At 36.4% G+C, this 25,735-nt stretch overlaps 1 protein-coding gene across 1 annotated transcript; it reads right to left on the reverse strand.

Annotated features, from left to right (window-relative positions):
• Positions 1-1,758: 1,758 nt before the first annotated feature.
• LOC110380303 (uncharacterized) lies at positions 1,759-3,680 on the reverse strand. Its single transcript, XM_021340247.3, has one exon. The coding sequence runs from the start codon at positions 3,589-3,591 to the stop codon at positions 1,837-1,839; it is 1,755 nt and encodes a 584-aa protein (XP_021195922.1). The 5' UTR covers positions 3,592-3,680; the 3' UTR covers positions 1,759-1,836.
• Between the last annotated feature and the right edge of the window lie 22,055 nt (positions 3,681-25,735).

The raw sequence follows: 25,735 nt of genomic DNA on the forward strand, positions 1-25,735 counted from the left end.
AAGAAATAATTTTCCTAACCTTTTTTTCGGTCCACTAGAAAAGAAAGACTTATTTCAGGTTAGTGGATATCAAAACTACCACCAGGTTTTGGTCTATACTTTTTCTTAAGACTAACAGTATTGATCCTAGAAATTACATACTTTCTGTTTCAAAATATGCGAATACTACACAAAAATAACACATTAACAATATGCAATGGATGGATGTTAATGGATGGAAATGAATCAATTTTAGATGAATTTGTACAATTTATAAAAACTGTTGCCTTTTTGTAATACAATAGTTTCTCAATGAAACATTTCACCAGTACAACCCTTGTACATTAATGGAAGGCTTGCATAAGATTATTCGAGTGCAAGCAAACAAGGCTCCTGTTGACTTAATGGATTAGCTGGCTAACGTGCCGGAACCAAGGAACCGTTCCGTAAATAAATAACAGCTATTTTTATACTAGGCTTATTATTGGAACTGGGTACAATACTGGGAGTATTTTCTGCGAATGGTTTTGGTGCAGATCATGAATTAAATGTATGTTCGTGTTTTGAATTAACGTTTATTTAAACTCTGTTTAATTCCAGGTTTAATGTATGTTAAAAACAGATTACATTTTTCGTGAGATAATGAGATAAATCTGCTAAAAATATTTTTAGTTATTATTACAAAAGATACGAATATTCCGCTTTTATCTACGGCAACCAAATATCCTGCTTTCTTTAAAAGAAATAAGCTGCACACTTTTATTTTATGTTTCGTCAAAAACTAATAGCTTTATCCCAGTACATTAATTTCATACATAAAAGTTTTAAGTATTATATCCTACGGAAGCTAATTAAACTTATCTTTACTACTTCACTATACGACTTTCAGTTTTATTTGATTTAATTTAATTGACTTTTAATAAATCTCTGAATTGAGTTTAAATGATAATTAACTAGCTGATCCCTGTGGTTCCACGCGTGTCTCTCTGTGACACACCCTAATAAAAAGTAGCCTAGCGTCCTTTTTCAGGCTAAATACCTGAAAACAGCTAATCATCAAAATCAAACATACTCAACGATTCTACCTCATACATGAAACCAGGCTTGGACCCTACACACAAAACCGCCATATTAGCAAGGCAAATACCGAACATAAATAGTAATAAACATTATGTAGATACCTATAATAAATTATTAATAACGAAAGGTATATATGTGTAAGATATAATGACCGCAAGCCAACACGACCGCGGGCCTAATGGAGAAAATTAGGTACAACCCAAGAGGTTTATAAGGCAGTACGTTCTTGTTCGTACATAATAATTAGGTATTATTACTAATAAGAGAGGTTAGTATTGAGAATAATTTAGGAGGTAGGAAGTAGCAGCCGACATAGTGGAATGGGACTAATTTCAGTATATCACAGTAATATTATAAAAGTGATGTGTGGGTGATCCAGAACTCAATAAATTCCAATAAAAAAATATTGTTGAGAAATATTAAAAGTAATTTAAAATAGCATTCTACGTCCAAAGTTCATGATCGAAGTAATTCATTACTTCAAACTTTGGTAATACGTGTATTGAACAATTTACTACCTAATGTATTTAAACTCGTTTTCAATGCTTAGAAAATGGCGTCCAATCACGCAATAAAGCATTTTGTTATAAATAAGAACTACAAAAGTGATTACTCTAATTCCTTTGGTCAGCCTACAAATGACTTCAACACCTGTAAATACTTCGCAAATTACCCAACCATTTAGAACAAAACAACAACTGAACATTCTGAAAATTTAATAAACAGACCACAAACATTTAGTTTTAATTGCAATAACGAGGTACAATTTAAATAGTTTCACTTAGCCTCCCCGTTGTCCCTCTGAGGAATGTAAACCCTTTCGAATAGTTCCCCCATTCTTTCGCCATTGAGACAAAATCCACCCACCATACTTTCCTCACCAAAAGACTTGTTATTGTTACCCCCAACAAGTACATTTCCAACTTTATTACCGCGCATTAGGGTTGAGAGTTCGCTGTTGTAACTCTGGTTTTGGTTGCGTGATGCTTTTGGGATGGGATTGAATTGTGCTGGAACCTGATCGTGGATGCCGCACGCTGCTTGGAATATGGACTCCAGTGCGAGCTGATCCTGCATCCTCCTCTGTATCGCCGTTGCTTGAACATTAGCAACTATTTCTTTATACTTGGTCTCGAGTTTGTCCAGAGAGGTATTCAACTCAGCTTGGTTTTCATCGGTCAATTCATTCACAACCTGAGCCCTCTGTCTTACTAACTGCAGCTGCAATGAACATTCAGCTAAATGTTTCTCTCTCTGTAGCTGCGCTAACTTAGCTTCATAGATTTTGGTACATTTTGCTTTAGATTTCTCCACTTTGTTAAGACGTTTTTCTAACTGCTGAGCCTTGAACCTTATTGTATCACCTGACATATCGTCGCCAGACCTTTCCATGAATTTGTTGAGCATCGAATGAAAATTATTCTTCTGTTCCTCTACCTGAGACTTTAAGCGCGTTATTTCTGCGTCCTTAGCTTCTAAGAGCTTATCTTTCTCTTCGATCAAATCATCTTTACATTTATTAATATCTTTAACTTTCATCGTAGCGGTGTCCTGTATTTTATTTATAGTATCTTCATAGGTTTCGCGTAACTCTTCTATTTTCTTCTCGTAAAATTCTTTAGTTTCCTCTCTCGCTGCTGTTCGGACCTTGATTAACTCTAGTTTATACTTTGCTTCGGTTTCATCTATTTCATTTTTCTTTATCTCATTTGCGTGATCTAATTGATCCTGCAAATTATTTAATCTCTGTATCAAAGAATTGCGATTATCTTGCATCTCTTGAAGTTGGCATTTTAAAGAGTTTAGAGTACTATTGCTTTCATTATTTCGAATGAATGCACTTGTAGCATTATCAACCTTTGTTATACACTCATAAATGTAATCTTCCTGTTTTTGGTTTTTAGCATCTTCTTTCAAAGCCACCAGCTCCTTTTGAAGCAGCAGGTTTTGCATCTTAATCTCTCTCAATTTCTTCACAAGATTATTAGCTCTATATTCATAGCCTTCCTCAGTTTCTGTGTAAGTCTGTAGTATCTCTGGACAGGTATAACAAAAAATATTTTGTTTATGAGTTGGGAACTGATCTTTTATAATTGTTATGGGTAATTCGCTACTTGTCAAGCTTTCCGTAACTTTATCCAAGTCTTGTGAATAGCAATCTGTTTCCGAGATGTTTAATTTTTTGCTGTCGAATATGACTTTGGTTCGTGGTTCGTCCGAATTGATGACCATATACTCTACTTCAGTCGAGGATTCTTCACTGATGAGATCGTCAGACAGAGGTAGCAAATCCTTTGGAGGTTGGTTCAAGAATGGCAAATCTAGTACCCCCCTAGCGAGTTGGTAACAAAGGACAAAAACGTACTTATTCCGCAAAGGTTTTTCATTTTCCTTACAATCTGAAAGCCTCTGTATCCAATTGTCGCAGATTTTAATCACGTTTTGGTCGACTAACTGTCCTAAATAAGGCCGTAACAGTTGCAAATACCTCTTAAACTCCAGATCCAGGTTTGTAGAATCATTTTCCTCCATAGTGAATATCGTTTCGTGGCATTAAAATTTTTCAAATTTTGCGTTACCGAAATGACAAATCTAAAACGTCATAATATGCGTCAATAATGAGGTCAATGATAAAGTTTTTTGCACGTTGACACGTTCTAAAAATCTATTAGTAAACAAATTCAAGGAGGTCTCTATCATTAATTTGTGATTAAGTCTGTACCAAAAATAATTGCCGAAAACGGAAAGGTTCGATTGTTTGCACCGAAAAGGCCCAGAAAATATTTAATTCATTAAACAATTCTTTCACTGTAAGTTGAGCAGCTGCAATTCGGTTATCAGGCATTTTTTCCGGATACCAGTTCCGAAACCGTTAATTCATACCAACTTAAAGGCAAGCTGATCCATAAAATATTTAATTCACAACATATCACAGCACCGCTCCCGAATTCAGAGTAATTCATACGATGAATAAGAAAAACATCAAAACACAACAAGCCCATTATAATTTCACGAGATTTTAAAAGCATCACATCCCAAAAGTGGGTACACAATAGAAGAGCTGATTCGACATTTACAATTCCACACAACGTTTTGACCACGGTTCGTATTACATTACGTTTTATCTGGAACACTCCGAAACCTTTTGTTAATCCTAGACTACCCCAATGTGGTAGGCAAAAAGTTTTTAGGCACAAAGAAGATTATACTTTTGGTCAGACAAAAAAACCTGCGAACGGTTTGTGGGACCAACTAAGGGTCGTGTGTTTCTCTTTAATAAAACATGTGTTCTGTGCGGGCAGGTTTCGTGGAGTAAGTTTATTAAAGATTTAATTTACGGAATACATTTGATTTATGTGGTTGACGCACATTTCTAAGTCTTGTGTTTGTTGGCATTTTTTTTCTGCCATAAATTATGATTTACAGCCTGGAAAGACTCATTGTGCAATAAAGTAAATCATTCAATAGTTTTCCCTTAATAAATACGGATATACAGCGACACTGATTAGCCACTTTTTTAGCTTATAATATCAACCTTCTAAATACTCAAATCACAGACCAGACTTTTCCCTTACTCACCCTTATATGGAAATCAAAACAGTCATAACTCCAACTAAAATCGTCGTCTCCTAGGCCCGCCTTCATAACTCCCGTAAGAAGCTTTGCGGCCATACGCGAGATTTAAATAACCCTAAGCCGATTCCAGCAGATATACTTTATATCTTTATTATTATGTCCAAGTTCATTTACGTTTTCATGAATAATGGATGCCGTGTGGTTTTTAAGCGCATTTTCTTTTTAGATGAATGTTATTCTTTAGAATATTTTTTTGTGGTTTGTGGAAAATATTTCGTATTTCTTTCACAGGGTTGAGAGGCTGTGTAGTTGATTTTTGAAGTATTAATTTTATTTTAAGTACAATATCTACAGTTCTTGCTAAGCTCATTTTACATAACTTATGATGAAAGAAAATTCATGTCTTGTTTGACTAAGGCTTCTTCCATGGAAATTACTTGTATCTTTTAATAAGTTCCCTTTTTAATAAGTATAGGTGAACAAATATTGTTGGCATTTAAGCCAGGGGTTTGCCTAAATGCCAAAGTTCTCTCATTATAGAAGCCAGTGTAGTGAAAAGGCGAAGGCAATTTTGTGGTAATTAGATCAGACGCTCGTATTAGGTGAAGTTATTAACCTATTGTATACTAAATATAGCTATTTATAGTATGCTTAGTACTCCTTGAACTAAGACAGTTATGATTATTTAGTCTAAAATCTAAAATAACCAGTTTCTCATTAATCACTATTCTGAAAATCACACTAGAGCTTAATTGGGTTATACTGCCAGGTAATATGTAAAGTATTTATATAAAAGACAGTATGATAGATGGTACATAGTAAACATAGAGTACTTACGTCTTATAGTATTATTTGAGTCATAGTCATAAGTTACAGTTTTGATACCTAAGTCTTCAAGGAGTATACGAGAGTGCCTTATATACCTCTAAAAATAACTACAAAAATCTTTTATGTACCCCAGTAAATAAAGAGTGAAATTATACAATATTGGCAACGCGTCCATTTCTAGTCGACAAGTTTTTGTACGTGACATTTGAAATACAAAACATAGCAAAAATATACATTTACAAAGAACTACATTGCTACACGAAAGAATTTCCCAAAATTCTCACGCATATTCAAAAAGTCGTTTATAGAAAATGTTCACGCCAAACGCAGTGGGTCGAACATCAATCGTCAGTTTGTCTGTCTCGTCACGTTCTCAGAAACTAGGGGGTGTCAAGATGTTTGTAGCTGGGAAAGAAAAATACTTTGTCACGACCAAGCAATTTGTTGATACACTAGTCTGGTGATACGATTTCGCTTCTTTATTTGTCTTTTTTATTTTATTCTTATCGTATCTTTGGAAAGATTTTTTCACGTATTGAGACTGAAAAGCATGTCTGCCATTTGATTGTTCTAGAAATTGGTGGCAAAATAAAACTTATCTGAAACCTTGAGACATCGATTTGTAAACCTGAATATTCAAATAATAAAACTAAGTCAAGTCCTCAAGGACAACGATTTGTAAAAACCTATACAAATATGTTTTATGAAAACATATTCCAGTCCGTCATTGCTTGCTATGACTAAGATCTATACTAAAAATTGGTTTTAAAACGGACTTGCTTCAAGGAAAAGATGGCTTTGCAACAAGAAGTTATTATAATTTAAGCTGCCTAAGGTAATCTATTCTGACTTATGACATCCAGTTGGGGTTTATACTCTGCAGTCTCTATATCACAATGAGGATAAAGAAGAATCGAGAATCTTTTCCCCTCAAGTAGTTTCATCATCATCACCATCCGAGCCCAACCACGTCGGAGTCGGCTTCCCGTCTAACCGGATGTAGCTGACTACTTGTGTTTTCCCCTCAAGTAGTTTACAGGTACATATGTATTATATGAACAGACAACATCAAAACAGCAAGAACATACAACTACTTTTTCTATGTCGTTTGTCGTTTATTCGAAAAACCTTAAAAAAGGCTACAAAACGTAATTGTTTTAGTTTTACAGTTAATTAACTATTTTTGCTGTTAATTGAAGCGTTTTTCTAGTCCATTGTCCATTTGTTTTTATTCTTAGTCCAAAAAAGTTTTCAATTGTGAAACACTGAAAATGTAGGCCTCAATGTTTGATTGGGGATAAATTAGACTTGACTACCGTATTACTAACGTAATACATTATTTCGATTGTTTTATCAATAATATTTCGATAAATAAAATTAATACCTACCTAATAATCTTAAATTGACTGTTAAAATTAATGTAGATCATAATTTTCAACATCCATGTATCGCATAGAATGATTTAAAATGAAATTGGTCCTTTCACGCTCAATGCGAGGACCTTAAGGACCAATCTATTAATTCATAACGCTACTCTACTTCCACTTCCAAATTCGAATACCCTATCACCATGAACTCCTAAACCCATACTAAGAACAACACACTGCAATCACTTCGTAACATACAGTCCAGATACCATTAACACTAATACTCCTATACAAGGCTCATTGTTCTACGTATAATCCTTAGTCTAAACACCCTTACTACCAATCAAAAACCAACCCTACACTGAACAAATAAAGTGTATTTTTGAACAGAAGTTGAAAAGTATATGGTACTGATCACGGCTCGCGTTTAGTATCCTAATTGGAGTGAGAGATAGGTGTAACGGAACGTGTAATGTCGGCAATGTGTTTAGGATAAGTGACGTCATTAGGTGTACTGTACGTTCCGTTTTACGTAAGGATTGGATAATTAGGTGATTATGGGTTTGGATGGCGTGAGGAAAATTGGTATGGTGACGGAATGGTGAAAGTAGAATATCCTGAAAATGACAAAACTGATCATTATCTACTTAAAATTATTTATAAGCTAAAAAAAAGACTATATTGTATCTAAATTGTGACCATCAATCTGTATTGAATTAACTTCACTTTTCCTTACGTTGACACTCATATTTAAAAAAATTCTAATCTAAAATTGTGCAAAACATAAGCAATGTATTGGATCGAAAAAATCAATTTCACGTGTGTAATTAAAACTCAAAACAAATCAATAAATAAAAGAAAATCCCACGTCACCACATCCCTACTCTTCAATCCGACAAACACGGCTGGCCTGGCAGTCCACTTTAATCTCCGCCCCGGGATCCCGGGCTCCGGGAACACGGCTAATTGAACGTCTCCTTTATCGAGCCATTGTCGATGTAATTGGAAATGTCAAAGCTGGTATAAGCAGGAATATGAGAAGGATTTCTTGTTTGTTTAGTGTTGTATAGATTTATGGTGTAAGAAAAGACAGAAGGAAACTTATTTAGGTTTTGTAGGTGCTTATGTAAGTTTTTAAATTGGTTGAATTGATTTTAAAGTACTTATAGAAAAGACGAGAAGAAGTAAGGATATATAAGTATGTTCTTAGTCCAGTACTGATATTTAGAAAAAGTATGAGTCTTTCCCCATGAGTTAGACAATTTATATAGCTAAAAACATTCACATTCGCTGGTTGAAAAAAATACCCATTTGTATATCTGAGCAATAAATTATACGCTTTTTTCTCTTTACTATCGACTAAAGCTGAAAAAGTAAAACACCGATTTTGAAAAAAAAATACAAATTAAATTCTAAATCTAAAAACTTCTCCTATCTCTTTCAAAATATTTACTGAAGAAATGTCGATAAATTCTGTCGGACTTACACGCAATAGTTTAGGAAATTGTTGGAAGGTAATAGAAAGGAACTTCGGAACGTGTTCGCAGAACGTCTTGAGATCCCGACAGCTCCCATTATGATAGCCGACACCTTGGAAAACAGAATTACTAGAGGAGGTACCTTATGAAAAATCTCCTAAGAAAGTAGCGCGCCAAAATACGCGTGTGCGGGGAACTCTTCACCCTTATACGCCTTCTTTGAACCCGATCATTTTTTGTTATACAGAAAATCGTTAAAAGTCTCAAATAACCAGAAGGCCTCGTTTGTTTTCTTGTACCTGATCGCTTTGGTCACGTCGGCCTAGAAGAAGGCCTGACCTACCTGCATTATGGCACCTCCGCTCATCTCTCCTTACTCCGTGGCGTGGGAGGTGTCTCCTCGAAGCTTCCTCGTGCCACTAAGTTCCAGGAAAACAGTCTATCAAAGGATACTTTAGAGAACTGTTGCATTGTGTTATACGAGTATTAAATTTTGTTGCAAAAACAGGTTCATCGCTAGAGAGATATGAGCTGTTGTAAGCCAAGAACAATTTCAGTGAGTTGATTCTGAGAATCTCATTGAAGCGCTTTCATACTAACGGATTTTCCGCGCGGCAAAGATCGTCTCGAATGAGTGACAAAAACCCCTAGTGTGAAAGCGCCGTAAATGGCGTTTGGAACGACTGCTGCGCAGAGTGACGCCAGATTAATTCCGCCATAACTTAAATTGTACCGAATCGTTTATATGTTGCCGAAAGTTTGAATACTTACCCGTCATCATCATCATTCTCCGAGCTTTTTCCCAATCATGTTTGGGTCGGCTTCCAGTCTAACCGGATTCAGCCGAGTACCAGTGCGTTACAAGAAGCGACTGCCTATCTGACCTCCTCAACCCAGTTGCCTCGGCAACCCGATACCCCTTGGTTAGACTGATGTCAGACTTACTGGCTTCTGACTACCCGTAACGACTGCCAAGGATGACGGGACCTACAGTTTAACGTACCATCCGAAACACAGCCAATAGTGTCTAAGATTACTTAGAAAAGTTCCATTGGTACTTGCCTGACCTGGGATCGAACCCGCGCCCTCATACTTGAGAGGTTGAACCTTTACCCACAGTTTGAATACTTACCCGTGCATTTTTATTTTATAACCTAACCTAAAATATTAAAAAAAAAGACATGCCACATACAGCTTCAAGCGACGACACAGCCTTCACAGCTAAACAGTAAACAGTCTAACTCGGCCTAACTACTAAAGCTAGAAGCTTTGACACTACAGCAACGACTTCATGGCCGACTAACCTTCCAATTGATTTCACATGTACCGGAACCTCTTAGGCTTTCACAGTACCCTTTACCAGTAATCTGGACAAAGCCGGGTAACATTCCAACAGCACTAAAATGTGTCACCCCTTAGGGTACAGGAATTTGAGACAACGGTTAGTGACCAAAAGGCTTGGTACTTGAATTCTAGAAGCTAATTAAACCGTGGATAGGTGCCAACTTGGATGAGGTTGATTTCAGAAGAGGTACTTGATTTTGGGAGCGATTAATTGATATATCAACTATGAATTAAATTGTGAAAATAATGAAACAAAATAAAGATCAGTTTTGGAGAATATCGATACACAATTTACTCATTATTTTTTTGACCTCATTGAACATTTTTTTGTGGGAAAACAACCTTTGTTCCCTCTGGACCTCATTGTACCAGTAATAACCTTCCTCCCATCTTAATTCTCCGATAATTGTTCGATATACGTCCAATACAGCAAGTTATTAACTACATCCATTCGATTTCATATTCCATTGCGTCTTCCCAATAACCTTGCCGATGACTTTCGTTAACGAACTCATAGTCAGTGTTCAATGGACTGCGTTTAACAACTCCGTCCCTGTTCCTTTAGTAAATATTCCTTGTAATGCGTCTGCCCGGTAATAAAAAATAACTGGGCATTCCATACATTGTACCGAGAACATAAAACTTTATATTTTTGTGGGTTTATTTAGTAGAATAATGGTGTGAGATTAGCTTGGTACCTATATACTATTTGGTGGTATTTGATTTTGCTGTTTTGGTAATAGCCCAAAATATTATATTACGAACATAGTGTATTCCAGCCATACATATACTGGTTAATCTTCTAATATTTTATATAGTTTTCCAACTTAGTAGGTAAAAGGCTAGGCAAGTTATTTTTATTTATTTTTCATAACTCAAAAAAAACTTTTTAAAAAGGCTATACACCGAAGCAGCGTGAAGTACCTATGTCTTTCAATTTGAATAAGAGACAGATAAGGTGCTGTCTTAAGAACAAAACATTTTTACCAATTATTCCAGCTACCAATGATACCGTATAACCATTTGTGCTGGAAAGCAACAAAAAACCCACCTCTGCTTGAAAATAATAATCGAAGCGAAAAACCAATTTGCACTTCGGGCCTGACCGCGAGTTCCAATTCATCAATCGAATGAAAAACCACACGAATAGGGGTTCGTGCGGTACAGTTACAATGGAAAAGTTCGTTTATTCTTATTCATCTGCCTAGCCTTTTCCTAACTATGTCGGTGGAAGTGACTATCAATCTGAAACATCTTTACCCAAGCAATCCAACACACCTTGGCAAGACTGGCTGTCTGATTTTCTGGCTTTCAACTTCACGTGACGACCGCCAAAGATTTAAAATGATAGCCTCAGACTCACAAACTTAAAATGTCTTGAAAAATGCAAACAACCTCGTCATGACACATATGGTTACCCATCCAAGAACCAATCGTGTTGCGTTTGTTTTTGTCTGTAAGACGGCTGGACAGATGCAGCTGATGATATCAAAATTAGTGTTACTTTGCAGACAGCTACATGCTTCTATTCATTCGGGTGCGGTGAACATTAACTGTCGCGCAGTTGAAACTAAAAGCTCGTATTTACCTATTATATAATGTAAAACAATAGTGATCTAGACATTTAAAACAACTCCCAAACAAAACGAAGCAACTATCTTCATTCAGATCTTTTCCTTCGTTACAAGAAGGCTTTGTTAACTAAAATACGAATGCAAATTCCGCATCTTTTGAACAAAAATCCTTTTGCAGAACGCGAGCAAGAAAACTTGTAAACTATGTTCATTGCTAACAACTTTTTAACAGGGGCTTTGTATTTTTTTAAAGTTTCATGCCTGTTACGTGTTTATCGTAGAATACGGTAACATTAGCATATGAATAGTTTTCGTGCTTTATCTTTCTGCTATATTTCTTGAGAAAGTGGTTTTAGAAAAGTTTAAAATTGTGGTAAAAATGTGAACATGATATCCGGTAGGGATAAAATGCAAAATAATATTAAGTAGTTTGTTCTTGAGATCTCGCAAAAAATGTTTGAATAGATATGATGACTTTATTGATTTTAGCTTATAATAGGTACACTACACAATCACTTTTTATCATGTAAGTAACCAAATTGAACCTACACCCAATAGAAACTGTATACCAATTTATTAAAAAAGCTCATTAGGTACCTCTCAGTCATGAAAATGGAGGCTCAGAGAGGCATTTACACAATTTTACACCAAAACAATAATCATCATTAGTCACAAAACCAGTTAGTACAAGGCTGAAATTCTAACCTCGCCGCAACGTTCATAGTTCCCAACTATGTCTAACAAAACTCATTTTCGAAGCTACAGCCTCCCAAATTTTCGGCCGACGTACGGATTAATAGTAGAATTTAAACACAATACTGAGATTAATTGTATTCCCAGGTAGAGTGGAGTTGGCATCGAACTGGCGACCTTCCAAAGTGGAGGCAATTTGTCAAACGTTCCGTTCCCGACTAATTTCATCAGGTATCGCTTGACATGAGAACTTGTTAAGGGGATTGGTGTGCTGACAGGTGACGTACCTATTAGATTAGAGAGTTTTTTCAGCATTTATAACATAGATATGAGCGTAATTTCATTTAAAAATCACACAAGGATTTATTGATTATTTTCTAAGAAACTTTGCAGCCTTTAGAGAGGGGAAGTAACTCAAATCTTACAAAAAATTAACTTTAAGGTACTCGCAAACTGCTTAGGTGATAAGTTTCCTTTTCATCACTTTAACTTTGATGGAGTCTCTTCCTAAATCATAAAATAATGATTCAACAGATCTTATTGCACCGATGAACATTGTTAGGTAAATAATTTCAAACAATTATCTTCTGAATCCCGTTCCAATTTCCATAATCACATACGCAGCAACAAACAGTAACGACATAAGCTGCAGAATTTCCTTATTCCCGCTCCCCAGATTAGTGCGGAACTTATCTTCATTCGCGTTATTTCTGAAAAAGAAACAAAACGCACCGTCTGTATTGGCCTTAACTGGAACAAATCCAAATTAGCGTAAAGCCGAGGCTCCCGAGCTTAAGGTACGTTAGGCTGTTTGCAAACTGAACGACTTGAGAATAGCTTAATGCGATCCGCAGTTAGCTCTTTGCTTTAATCAAGAGCGTATAAAAAGTCGGATTGAAAATGCAGCACTATTATGCTGAAACTACATTGCAGGGTGCAATATTCCTTGCTTAGGATTTTACGCAAAAACTGGCATGACAAAAAATGTGCACAGATGTTTCTTTAAAATTAAATGTACTATTGAAACCAATACGCACAGCACATGTAACGTTGTAATGTAAATAAAATATTTTCACGCTTCATGTCACATCAAAATTATATAAGGTATAGTATAGTATAGTACTATCGCAAAAAATAATAATTTATTTCAAAATTGTCACCCTGGCTGCACGCGGGGTATTTGAAAGAATACATATATGACCCACTCTATCTATTATTGAAAATTAAACACTTTATTTCAGTGAAAACCTCATAAAATTCTATAATTTTTGAATTTATTGTCATTAGATAAGTAGCTTTATTTATTGAGAATAGCTAGAATTGATAGTTCAAAAATACTTTTTAACTATCAATTCTAGTTAGTTAGTTACAGCCTATTTATCGTCCCACTGCTGGGCACAGGCCTCCTCTCACACGGAGAAGGATTGAGCATTAATCACCACGCTTGCTCAATGCGGGTTGGTGATTTCAGACTATATAGTCCAGGTTTCCTCAAGATGTTTTCCTTCACCTTTTTATCAGCCACTGGTGTCTAAGATATACTTAGAAAGTACATACAAACTTAGAAAAGTTGCATTGGTACTTGCCTGACCTGGATTCGAACCCGCGCCCTCATACTCGAGAGGTTGGTAGGTGGTTGGTTGAACTATCAATTCTAGCTATTGAAAAATTTTAGGTGGAAAATTACTTTTTGATATTATATGTATAGAAAGACAGACATGATACGTAGTGTAGCGTTATAGTAGAGTATAAATGATTTTTGTAAATTCACACTCAAGTGTATACCCAACCTTAGGGTTTGCTACAATTGGTAGAATAACGTCAAATTGTGAACGACACTATCGTCTGTCTGTTTATCTCCTCTGCTTTGGCTGTTGTTATTTCGTTGATAAGCTTCCCCTTACGTTGGATTTGTTAGACAAAAACATTTGTATCTAGTAGAATAATACCTTCAAATACGTGTTCTTACCAACTCATTGTGATTTAAAAGGATTTACCTAATAAAGTATGTATGATTTAACAGGATCTACCTAATAAAGTTTTTATAATACTCTTCCCTTTCAAAACAAGGTACTCAATCATAAAGCCATTTAATAGAGATAAAAGTCATTTATTCAAATAGACTGAAAATCAGCACTTTTTGAAGGTCATATTATTATTTACAAAAGACAGCCCCCAAAACGCGAGACCTTCACTACTTTCTATGTGTTTTTGCTGGGAGAGAAATGATGGAACATAATCCAGCAACATTGCCAAAAGATGTTCAAATGACGACCAGTTTTAAGTTTTCGACCCAGTTCAAATGTTGCTTAACCTTATGATCAATCAACAACAAAAGACATTCGGATCTCCCTACAAATATCCCTGAAAGGACAGTAGCTACCATTATTATCACACCTGCATAAATTAGATCCGATAGCAATTGGCCACGTTGCTATTTCAATCCGGTCAAGACTGCATAATTAGTTAGTAATACATACATTACATTAAACGTATCTGTGACAGCCGGCCGTTGTGTCAACTTCGGCTAATTGGATGTGAAGCTAGATAAATCGCTGGCATGATAGCAGAACTTAGAACAACAGTAGTTACCTGTAAGTATAGATTGTAGTAATGATGGCGTTATTAAAGATTGTTAGAAAACATACTTCAGGTCCAAACTTTTCACATATTTATAGGTATGTATTGGTAAGTTCGAGCATATATTTTGTAAATATAATTGTCATAGCTGAATTGAGAAACTCCGCCTTTTTTGAAAACTTAGTCGTAGATTCATTTTAAAGCAGACATTTCCATGCACCCGATGCATACTAGGGAAATAAAATCGAATTTTTTAACACTAGCTATATTGGAGGGATTGTTTTAGACCTCTCGTAGTTCGTCAGTGATACGAAACGTCAAAGCCATAATCCAATAGTACAGTGCACTCAATATATTTTATTGTCAAGTGACGTCACAAACGTCAGAAAAGCTTTAGGCAGTCCACTCACAGACTTTTTGTAGGACTATCGGACTAGAATTTTCTGGACCGAGTTTTTGTAGAACGGTACCTAGCTTTACCCTGATGTCATTAATGTGTTCTATTCTCTCCTAAAATAAATCAAAATCAAAATATAAAAAAATAAAATAAATAAATGAAAATCATTAAAAGAGTTCATTGACTTCCCTAAAAATATGAATATTGCGTCAACCCCAGCAGTTTGGAGGGTAAGATACACTAATCATTCTTTCACCATAACATTAATCTTATGCATACATAACATGATATAACGTACACTCATAAATTCGCAATAATGTTTGTCTAATTAAAATTTTACGGCTCAATCTGTCCGTCCTTGAGGCTAATTGGTTGTATATCATTTTGCTGTGCATATGTATGTATTCTTCATTATTAATCTTAGTTTATGCGAGGTCCTATTCATTGTGCATTTGGTTATATGACATAGTGCTTACGTTAGGTGCTCAATAAAAATTGAAACACATAAATACATATAACTTCTAAGTTCTAGTTCATCTAAGTTTAGCCGCATATGGCCGGTTACCTCCAGCTGTAACTGATTAAACCTAGGTGTAGCTGCACTTCAGGCTTTAGTCGTAACACATATACATAAAAGTGCTGATTATTTTAGATGGTAAGTTTGTATATAAAAATGTATGAAAATACCTTTTGAATTTTTTACACATACATTTTCAAACATCCATAGAAATATCAACTATTATTTAAAACGAAAATGTCATTAATGCCTTCATTCTTAGAACCTATTATTATCTTTCGCTACTAACTTAAGATAGCCGTCTTAACCCTAGTTTCACCCGTCCAAGGAAAGCAGCAACAATCCGCTCAAATAACATAATTTCACAAAATGGCGGCTGTAATATTGAAACTCGTGCAGCTGGGGCGTGCATCATTAACTACAGTTACACTAAATTACTGACTGACTAACTATTTTATTAGTGCAGCCACTAAATAGGAGATTTTATGAACTGTTCGTTTTTTGTATTGCAGGTATTCCCTGGTTTATTAAAGGCGATAGTATAGCTAAGTTGGATAATGTTACTTCTATGTTTTAAGCAGATGATAGCTTTTGGTAATATACTTAATTATCCCTTAGTTACTTATCCATTGATATGCATTGAAAAGAAAAGTGATAAAAGAAAGACATGCTAATCACGCTATTTATATGTCAGGAACTGATTTGGCTGAAAAGTGGCGAGAAAGTAGCTTAGAACTAAAAGTTAGATGGAGTAGGAATTTTTACCGCAGTTACGGGAAGTAGCTAGCTAGCAGTGGACTCGCACCGACAGCACTCACAGCACGACGTACACATTTTCCAGGCACAATTTGTGGTGAAATGTCGACTTTAAATACCTACAAAAAAGTAAATAATTACAATGATCATCAGCCTTTTTATCGCCTTTCCGTTAAGCACAGGCCACCTCTCACGCAGAAAATCATTAAATTCGTTTTAGCATAATCTGAAGTCGCTGTCTTAGAGCCCCTACAGACGGTACAGCCTCATAATAGTTGTAACGTGAAACATTTTACTGCACCTACTATCCCCAGTTATTGCGCCACCCTGATTGAAACGTTTTCTACGATAATGTTAAGAACTTAATAACGTTATTTCTATATTGGCAGATTATATGCAGAAATAACTGTTATTAGAATTGGGGCTCACGTTTGTGTAACGACTTAATTTTGCAGTACAGTTTGAGTTTCGAATAGTTGGGTCGTGAGTTAACCTTTTAAGGATATTTTGACTATCTACTTCCTGATTATTTGTTTTTGATATGTACTATAATTTCAATTACTTACTCTTCTTTATTATATGACAGAAAATACCGTACTGTAGCTTCATCTTTCATAGAAAATATCTAGCAAACTGCTACAAAGTTTTTGGATAGCTGACAAAGTATTAAACATAAAAATACTATGATTTTTGGATTTTCGCCTTGTTAATTTGCTTGCTAAATATTGTACCCATATTGTTTCCATTAGACAAGAAATATGAATTTATTTCTGAAACTTATCCAAAAAATCAACCAACATTTATTTATTTATTTACGCCTACTGATAAGCTAACATAACTCCTGACCCTTAGTACCCACGGGAGGTATATCCGGTATGCACCTGTGACAAAAGGGTACTTCCGGCCACAAGTGAGGTTATCAAGGCCCAGGCCCCATGGGAAATATTCTTGAGACCCATGGAAAATGTACTTGGATTATATGGGAGAATATAAGTCAGGTGCGTACGTAATTCATTTATTTGGTACTTTAGTATTCGAGCAAGATTTTATCTTTATGGCAATAAACGTAGTTCTTTCTCTGTAGATTGCTTCTGGCTTTCTTAACTATGCTCATATTATGAAGGTGCAAACCACAAAAATGGTTTAAACGCGCTTATCTCGAGAACAACTGGTTTGATCTGGTAATTCTGCCTATGCAAGTAAGCCCGAAAGAAGGATATACATATTATAAACATCTAGTACAAGTTAATCTACGAACAAATATGAATACGAACAATAATTAAATTAAAGCTATGTAATTACTAAAAATATATCTCTAAACGTTCTTAAATTGCCATCAATACTCTTATTATTTTACACAGCCTCCTAGTTTGTAGTGCTTAAATATAATGAAACCACAATGCGAGGTTCCTAAATATCAGGTACGACATTATTTTTTATTCCTACCTGTGTCTTTAGTGGAAATACTATTAGACCCTAACAATATAGCTTTGGTGTGCCATAGATGTAGAAAATAATAGAGAAGGCTTTGGTTCTATTATGTAAGTGTATTGTATTGTCGTATATTATTTACATTAGAAGGCTATTTATTAATAACCTAAATATTAAATTCGGCCCCCGTTCTTTTTGATCATCACGAAGTTCTATGGAGTGCCAATAAGCATTTATAAGATTGTTTCAAAACTATGTTCTTTCGGTCTGAACATTAAAAGTTCAGATCAGAATCACGAGTAAAAGGTTTTCGAACTAGTGAGTGTAAATCTTAAGTTGGTAATCCGTCTTTAAGCGTAGACTTTAGCTCTTGCGAAAAGGAAATTCTTAGGAACAATAAATATCAAGATTGCTTACTTGATGCTTACAGTATTATACGCATTTTTATATTTATTAACTTTAAACTACTGCTATAATACGGAATTTTAGCCCATCATTTTGTAATAAAAACTTAGGGAAATAATTAAAACTTTAAAGGTCAATAACCACTCCAGATTGCTAAAGCAGCTAATTCACAAAGCTCCTTTATACGAACATTGCCATAGAAATATACAATCTTTTCGCTTTCCTAATTACTTTTATTGCGTTCACAATTATATTTAATTATTTTAGGGTACTTCTCTGTTCCGTTTTGTGTCACTCGAAGAATTTCAATTGCCAACTAAACGACGATTTTCAGCTGAAGTGTCACTTGAAGTTATTTTTGGATATCGCGGTTCCGTTCCCGAAATAATTGTGGCAGTAATTTTTAAATCCTTTGTGAAATACTTGAGTCACTTTTCCAGTGGTACTTACATTTTGTTACTTCTGACTTAACATTTATTCTCAAAGCTTTTAAATATTTTGGGATATATGTATGTCGGAGACTGTCAATAGTACGGACACTAAACGTCACGCAAGCGCGCCCTCTGGTGGCGTTTCCGGTGAAACAACATTTTGGCGCGCTTGGCAGAGTAGTGGTGGTCGGCGTGGCGTCCGCGGAGCTCAGTCTTGGTCGAGTCGTCGTGCTGCGCACATCTCGATACTGCCTTTCGTTACGTGTAGTGTACCTAGTGTTACTGCCTAGTGTTGTAGTACTGTTGTAGATCCATATTGTAAAGTGTGTAAAGTGTCTTTTGAAATTAAAGTGTAAAGGTTCTTCTAACCTAACAGACAGACATGTGTTGCTGGGGAGTTTGTTCCGCCACTTCTTCTCCCCAAGCCAAAACACATAGGAAGTGGCGAAGGGCGGGCGTTTTGGGGGCTGTCTTTTGATCTGACTAATTTGAATAAACGTTTGACTTTTGAGTTCGTTTGAATTTTGAGTTTCTTTGAGTTATCTCTTTGCTTGATTACCCTAACTGATGTCGGACGATAGTGCCATCCTGATGTTCGCCTCCGACATCAGAAGTGGGATGCAATCCGAATGCCCACATGCGTTTCGAATTCGCCATGCGAAGATAAATTTCTACCCACTAACAAAAAAAAAAAATGTAACGTCGATAATTTGAAATGGAGTTTGTAGTAGAAGATTTATTAAGAATTTCAGCGAAGGTACAAGTATGGTAACACGGTTATGGTAATGGTATCGTTTTCCATTGTTACATGTCAAGCTACTTATTGAGGGTATGCTAGAATATTAACCGAATTTGTCTTTTTTCATGTTTCAACAATGACGGTCGTTATTGTGCAATATGGCGACAAAATTACTACGGAGCATCCCAGGTGCCAGGAGCCTGACGTGTCATCGTGAGGTCGGAGTGTTGGTGCTCGTGCATCTACGTGGCTTCACGTCCGCGAAAGCCTTGCTGTACTGCGCGCCATAGCGATGTGCGCATCGTCATGCGCGTTGAGGTGTTGAGTGGAAACCCGGTGAGACCGATCCATTTTTGCTTTATTTTGAGGTTATTTGTCTTACGACATTTATAAACTTGAGAGACGGTTTCAGTCTCGTTGATTGCGCTACCACTGCGCTTATTAATTGGTGGAATCGTAGATAATCAGAAACCTAGGTTCACAGGTTTAATCCCAGAGTTGAAAATTATTAGTTACCTGATCTCATCAATATCCTAAAGTTAGAATATTTCAGTTTTTGCGTCATTTGATTGAATTGTGCATCAGACGATAGATTTTTGGTAAAGTGTTACGTTCACCTACTCTGTAATTTCGTTGCGCTAAGTTGTACCAATGATGGAGACCGGGGTGGCTTGGAAAAGACCCGTTGGCCTGTGTGATGGCATCGGGGTGACCAAGAAGAGACCTATGTAAAGTCTGCGGTACTGTTGTTTTTATTGTGTTAAGCTGTACCTAAGATGGGTATCGGGGTGACCTGGAAGAGACTCGTTGGCCTGTGTGACGGCATCGGGGTGACCAGGAAGAGACCCGTATACATCTGTGGTACAGTTGGTGTCATGTCACTATAGTTGTGGTTGTGGTCCCTAGGAGGCCAGGATGGGCTGAGAGCTCGGCTAAGGGACACGACGGTTTTGTGAAGCCTATCGAGTAGAAGGCGTTGATGTGAATGACAACCGTAGCTGTAATAATTTTGTAATTTACAAGTTCAGTCTGACTAGCAATTCGATCTTTCTTTGATTTCGTGCTTAGAATTTAATGTAACTAGTTTCTTCATTTAAATGGTGATTGCTATTCTTAAAACCCATAACATGTGTTTAGGTCTTACCATCGAGAAGGTTTGTTGCTGACCCATATGTTGTCAATATTTGATGCCTAAGCACTTTCCATTTCTGACTTAACAGATAACATCTAAGGTGAACCAAGCCTGGAGAACAGGACGAGGTCCACTAGTCAAGCGGCGCGCGAGGTGCGCTGCAGTTGCTGTTTGGAGCGTCATCCTCCCCCGGATTTGTCGTGGAGGCCGTATGAGTTGCGGCAGGCCAGGACATCGCATGTCATCGCACAAGGTGAAAGCATTCTATTGCATTGAAAATGTTTAGATTGATCAGACAAACTTGACAATGACTAGCCTGTGTGGCAGCTAGGAGCCTGTGTGGCAGTTAGGAGCCTGTGTGGCAGCTAGGAGCCTGTGTGGCAGCTAGGAGCCTGTGTGGCAGCTAGGAGCCTGTGTGGCAGCTAGGAGCCTGTGTGGCAGCTAGGAGCCTGTGTGGCAGCTAGGAGCCTGTGTGGCAGCTAGGAGCCTGTGTGGCAGCTAGGAGCCTGTGTGGCAGCTAGGAGCCTGTGTGGCAGCTAGGAGCCTGTGTGGCAGCTAGGAGCCTGTGTGGCAGCTAGGAGCCTGTGTGGCAGTTGGTAGCCTGTGTATCAGTTGGTAGCCTGTGTGGCAGTTGGTAGCCTGTGTGGCAGTTGGTAGCCTGTGTGGCAGTTGGTAGCCTGTGTGGCATTCAAGTATGAGCGATATTAATAAGCCTGTGTGGCGTAATTATGACCCTATGTGGTTCTGTGGTTCAGATGGATCTGTGTGACTTTTGTTCAGTGTGCTACATAGTGGTCAGGAGTGGCCGAGGTTGTACTGTGCATACTGTGCTGTGTTTGTGTTGTTGCAGATTAACCCACGAGGACGTGGGTCTACGCAGGATGGCCGTGTCGGAGACTGTCAATAGTACGGACACTAAACGTCACGCAAGCGCGCCCTCTGGTGGCGTTTCCGGTGAAACAACATTTTGGCGCGCTTGGCAGAGTAGTGGTGGTCGGCGTGGCGTCCGCGGAGCTCAGTCTTGGTCGAGTCGTCGTGCTGCGCACATCTCGATACTGCCTTTCGTTACGTGTAGTGTACCTAGTGTTACTGCCTAGTGTTGTAGTACTGTTGTAGATCCATATTGTAAAGTGTGTAAAGTGTCTTTTGAAATTAAAGTGTAAAGGTTCTTCTAACCTAACAGACAGACATGTGTTGCTGGGGAGTTTGTTCCGCCACTTCTTCTCCCCAAGCCAAAACACATAGGAAGTGGCGAAGGGCGGGCGTTTTGGGGGCTGTCTTTTGATCTGACTAATTTGAATAAACGTTTGACTTTTGAGTTCGTTTGAATTTTGAGTTTCTTTGAGTTATCTCTTTGCTTGATTACCCTAACTGATGTCGGACGATAGTGCCATCCTGATGTTCGCCTCCGACATGTACATTATTACAAGCTCAATAAGTGATTTAAAATTGGCCAATTCTAGTATTCAGTATTTTTGTTATATCAACAGTCTAACTATCACGGTTCATTAGATATAACTTATAGTTATGGATGGATATTGAAAACGAAAATGAATCAATTTTCGCCACTACAAACATAAGCAATCATTATTCAAATTTTGGCACATCTACTCATTCCTAACTCTATGTACCATCCATCGTGAAGCTCATGGCGACAGTCCCATAACGAATTTGACCTTTTCGCGACATTTGCACCAAGAAACTGTCTGACCAGCCTTCAGGCTATGGTGCCATTGACCTTAGGGGACGATGTGGCCACTTCTGGCGGCCTTGTCTTTTAGAAAATTACAAGGTTTGAGAGAATATTATGGTGGTTTCTGGTTGAAATAGATTCTCTAATGTCGTCAGTAAAGTTTAAGTTTTATGGGCCGAACATTTTGACATTTGCCTACAGACCAAAGCATGGTCTGCCAATCTACCACCTTGGTATGGTAAACCTCTTGAAAATCATAATAATGTTATCCCTCTTGCTGTGCGTGCAGTGGGAGGAAATTTTATATTTTTACTGGCTAAGCCCGTAGCCTTTTGAGAGTCAGGGCTGCGGCAACTTTCTCAAATCCCAAGTTTAAACCTTAATTAAAAAATCAAAATAAATTCCAAGATTTAAGTAAAATAATAAGTATCCCTACTAAGACACATATCTTTTTAGCCTATTCACTGTCTTTACTCTAGATTTTTTTCTTCACTGTTACACAAGACAACAATCACACAAGGCCAGTAGGTATCCCAATATTGTGCTACCTATCCTTGGGTATCCGTCCTAAATTCGACGACAGATATTAACGTCTCAGTGAACAGTCCTACTGATCCGGTTCATTGGCGCCGGGATCTTGTAGATACGCTCCGAGGAATAGAACTAGTCAAGAAAATAATAGTAAATTGGTAAATAAAGAATAAGATACAATAATGTTTGGTAACAATCAAGTAACACAGTGTTGATAGAAAAATATAGATCATAGGTATGTACTAGCATATAGTATTTTTGGTTTCGTTCTGTATGAGATCAAAGTAGAAGTGAGGCTTTTATGCCGATGTTGAATTAAAATTAATCACAGATTATGTATCCTTTATATTTCAATTCGCCAATCAGTCTCGAGTACAATTAGTAAGCCCTAGATAATATTGATTCTTTCTCGAATTCATTCTCACTTCGATCTACATACAAATTGCATAAAACCCAAAAAACTTTACGAACCCCATAGATTTTACCCACCAAACATATTGGCGAATACCGATCCAGCAACAAACCAATATTGCTATCACATGTCACCTTCCGATGTATTCCCGATCCCGCCTGAGGAAGCCTGAGGTACGAATCGAATCGATTCATATCGAGATGAAAACAGCTTCAACAAACCTAAACGGAAACTTCTCCAATTGAATTCTAGTGAACACTGCCCTTGGGACTGTGTGTTGTGGCTGAAATATTTACAAGAATTCGCGTTTATACGTATCGACCTTGTTTAGTTTTTGTAAAAAAGGTTGGGGTCCCAACTTCTACCTAGTACATAATCATCTCTACCGAGACGCTTGACGCGTGAGACGTCTCTAGTCATCCAAGAATTAATTTTTACGAATTTTTCAACTCCATTTTTTTCCTTTCTTTTCCACCATTAGGAACATTAATAAAAATCATCAAAATTCAATGAAATAGTGAAATTATAGTAATTCAGATTCTTTTGCTGTTGAAATTACAATTTCAGAATAAAAAATTGGAACTAAAATACTGCTGATAGTATGTAGTATTCGTATATATGAGAATTTCCAAAGTAAAACGTCAAAATATTGATGTTCAGAAAGCAGAAGCGTGAGGCATAACCTAGATAAGGCATTTCGTTCCAATACTATTCTTACGTAAGTATACTTACTACGGTATTTACACTACTTTTGTCGTACTTTTGTAATTTCCACTGTGTTTGTTTTAGCTAGGCCTTGGCAGAAACATAATGGTGTCGACTTTGTGATACAAAAATGTGGTGTAGTCTGCCTATTCTCTTTATATTGTAGTTATTATACAATAACAATTCTTAGTAAATTGAGTGTTTATATATGTTAACAAAGTATTTTTTTCATCTACATATTACCTTTATTTCCAATTCATTTAAAAATAGTGTGCCACTTAATATAATGACTCATGACAGCACATTTGAGAGTCATGCCATTTTTTCTCACGACAATTTCATATACTAATCTTTACCTAAGAAAAAATACGCGGTAGAATTGGAACCCTCCTTTTTTGAAGTCGGTTAAAAGCGCATCATTTGTTTTTTCCCAAAAATGAGATGACGTATTTTACCTCCAATTCTCAGTGTTATGAGTCATGGTAAATAAGAAATAAGAAACGTGCCTATACCTAGGTTCGACTGTGCAGCTTTCATCTCAGCTCAGAACTGTTCGAAGCAAAGAGCACTTTCACTGTATTTACTTTCACGACCAACTGTACCGTCGAGTCGAGAAGTGTTTAGTGTTTAATTATTGTCTGTATTTTTTTTGTTATTATTTGTTTTGTATGCTTTGTATTTTTTCATGTCCAACTATGTTTACAATTAGCCATATTTCCTTTATTCGGTTACATCTGTTTTTTCAGAGATCCGAGTACATTTCTGATAATAATTATACAAAAAACATCAAGTTCAACATAGTCAAATAATGGGCCCAACAATAAAATATCCATGTATGAAAAACAGCGCAGAACTATTAACATAAAATACTGCTAGAATAAAAAATGTCTTTTATCACCTCGTAATCGGCTCGTCCAGATTTGTAGAGGTTTTCGTAACAGTACGCGTCGTGTCAAGTGGCGCTTTGTGTATCAAGCTCTTGATCCAACTGCCTAACGAGAGCCTCTTGAGGTGCCGGCTTTCAACGAGCAATAGACCATTAGACCACTGGTAACAACGAGGTAACAACTGTTAGAGTTGGCGGCCATTTTAGGTTTCATATCGGGTTAAACTTTATTATAAGAAAAATTGTAACATAAAATGGCCAGTATTAGGTGCTGTTTTTTAATATAAAAATCATAAAAAATATTAAAGTACCTAACAATTGAGAATAAAGAGTAATTTGTATTTATTTTGTATTATCTTGAGAATTAAATAAAAAAAAAACTATTAAAGCAACAAGAATGTAAAAAATATTTATGTTCACAACATTTCAGAAACATTCAATTGAAATATTCTTTTCATATTGTGATTTAAAGTTTCTATCTGTAGAAGCCCTGTGTGATTTCATGGCTCATTAAAAGTGATTCATAATACTGTTTTGCTTTGACAATTTCTACGAAACGTGTTTATTTTATTATTCAAAATTATTGTATTAAATGCGAGTACATTATATATTTCATATTAAAATAATATTTACTGAGAATCAATGTTATTTGTGCTCACTTCAAGTATTCGTGTATATTATTCCCGTATTAATTTTCAAGGACTTAATATTTATTAAAAGGACTTATAATAGAAGCAAAACAATTTTATTCTCGTTTATTGTTAAAAAAGTACTATATTGGTTATCTAAACATACACTTTTCAAGCTAATTCCAGCTATAGACACAAGTAATGCATAGAACAAAAACTTAAGAGAAAAACTTGTCTAGTACTGTTTCTTCAACTTTTTCTTCAACGGTATAAAAATTAAATATAATGTCTGCAAGATGTTCTTTTGTGGATTTTTACAATCCATAAACGAGTATTCAGAATCGAAAAGTAATTTCTTCTGTATTTCAAAAGATTTTCTTATTCTGGAGCTTAACTCCACTCTCTTAAGGTTTGGCGAAAAACACGACAAAAACCCCGTCAATGTGAATGATAAATCTGTGGAAAAATATTTTCCAAAAAATATTAAATAACATAGTATTGTTTTGTACTCGAAAGCAACACTGTTTGAATTAAATAGCATTCAGAATTAAAAAAATTGCGACACAAAAGTT

Source organism: Helicoverpa armigera, chromosome 3 (assembly GCF_030705265.1).
Source record: "Helicoverpa armigera isolate CAAS_96S chromosome 3, ASM3070526v1, whole genome shotgun sequence".
Classification (NCBI taxonomy): domain Eukaryota; kingdom Metazoa; phylum Arthropoda; class Insecta; order Lepidoptera; family Noctuidae; genus Helicoverpa; species Helicoverpa armigera.

What these genes read in the sequence shown, in the direction of transcription:
- LOC110380303 (XM_021340247.3), bottom strand. Translation starts at nt 3,591, where the DNA reads ATGGAGGAAAATGATTCTACAAACCTGGATCTGGAGTTTAAGAGGTAT.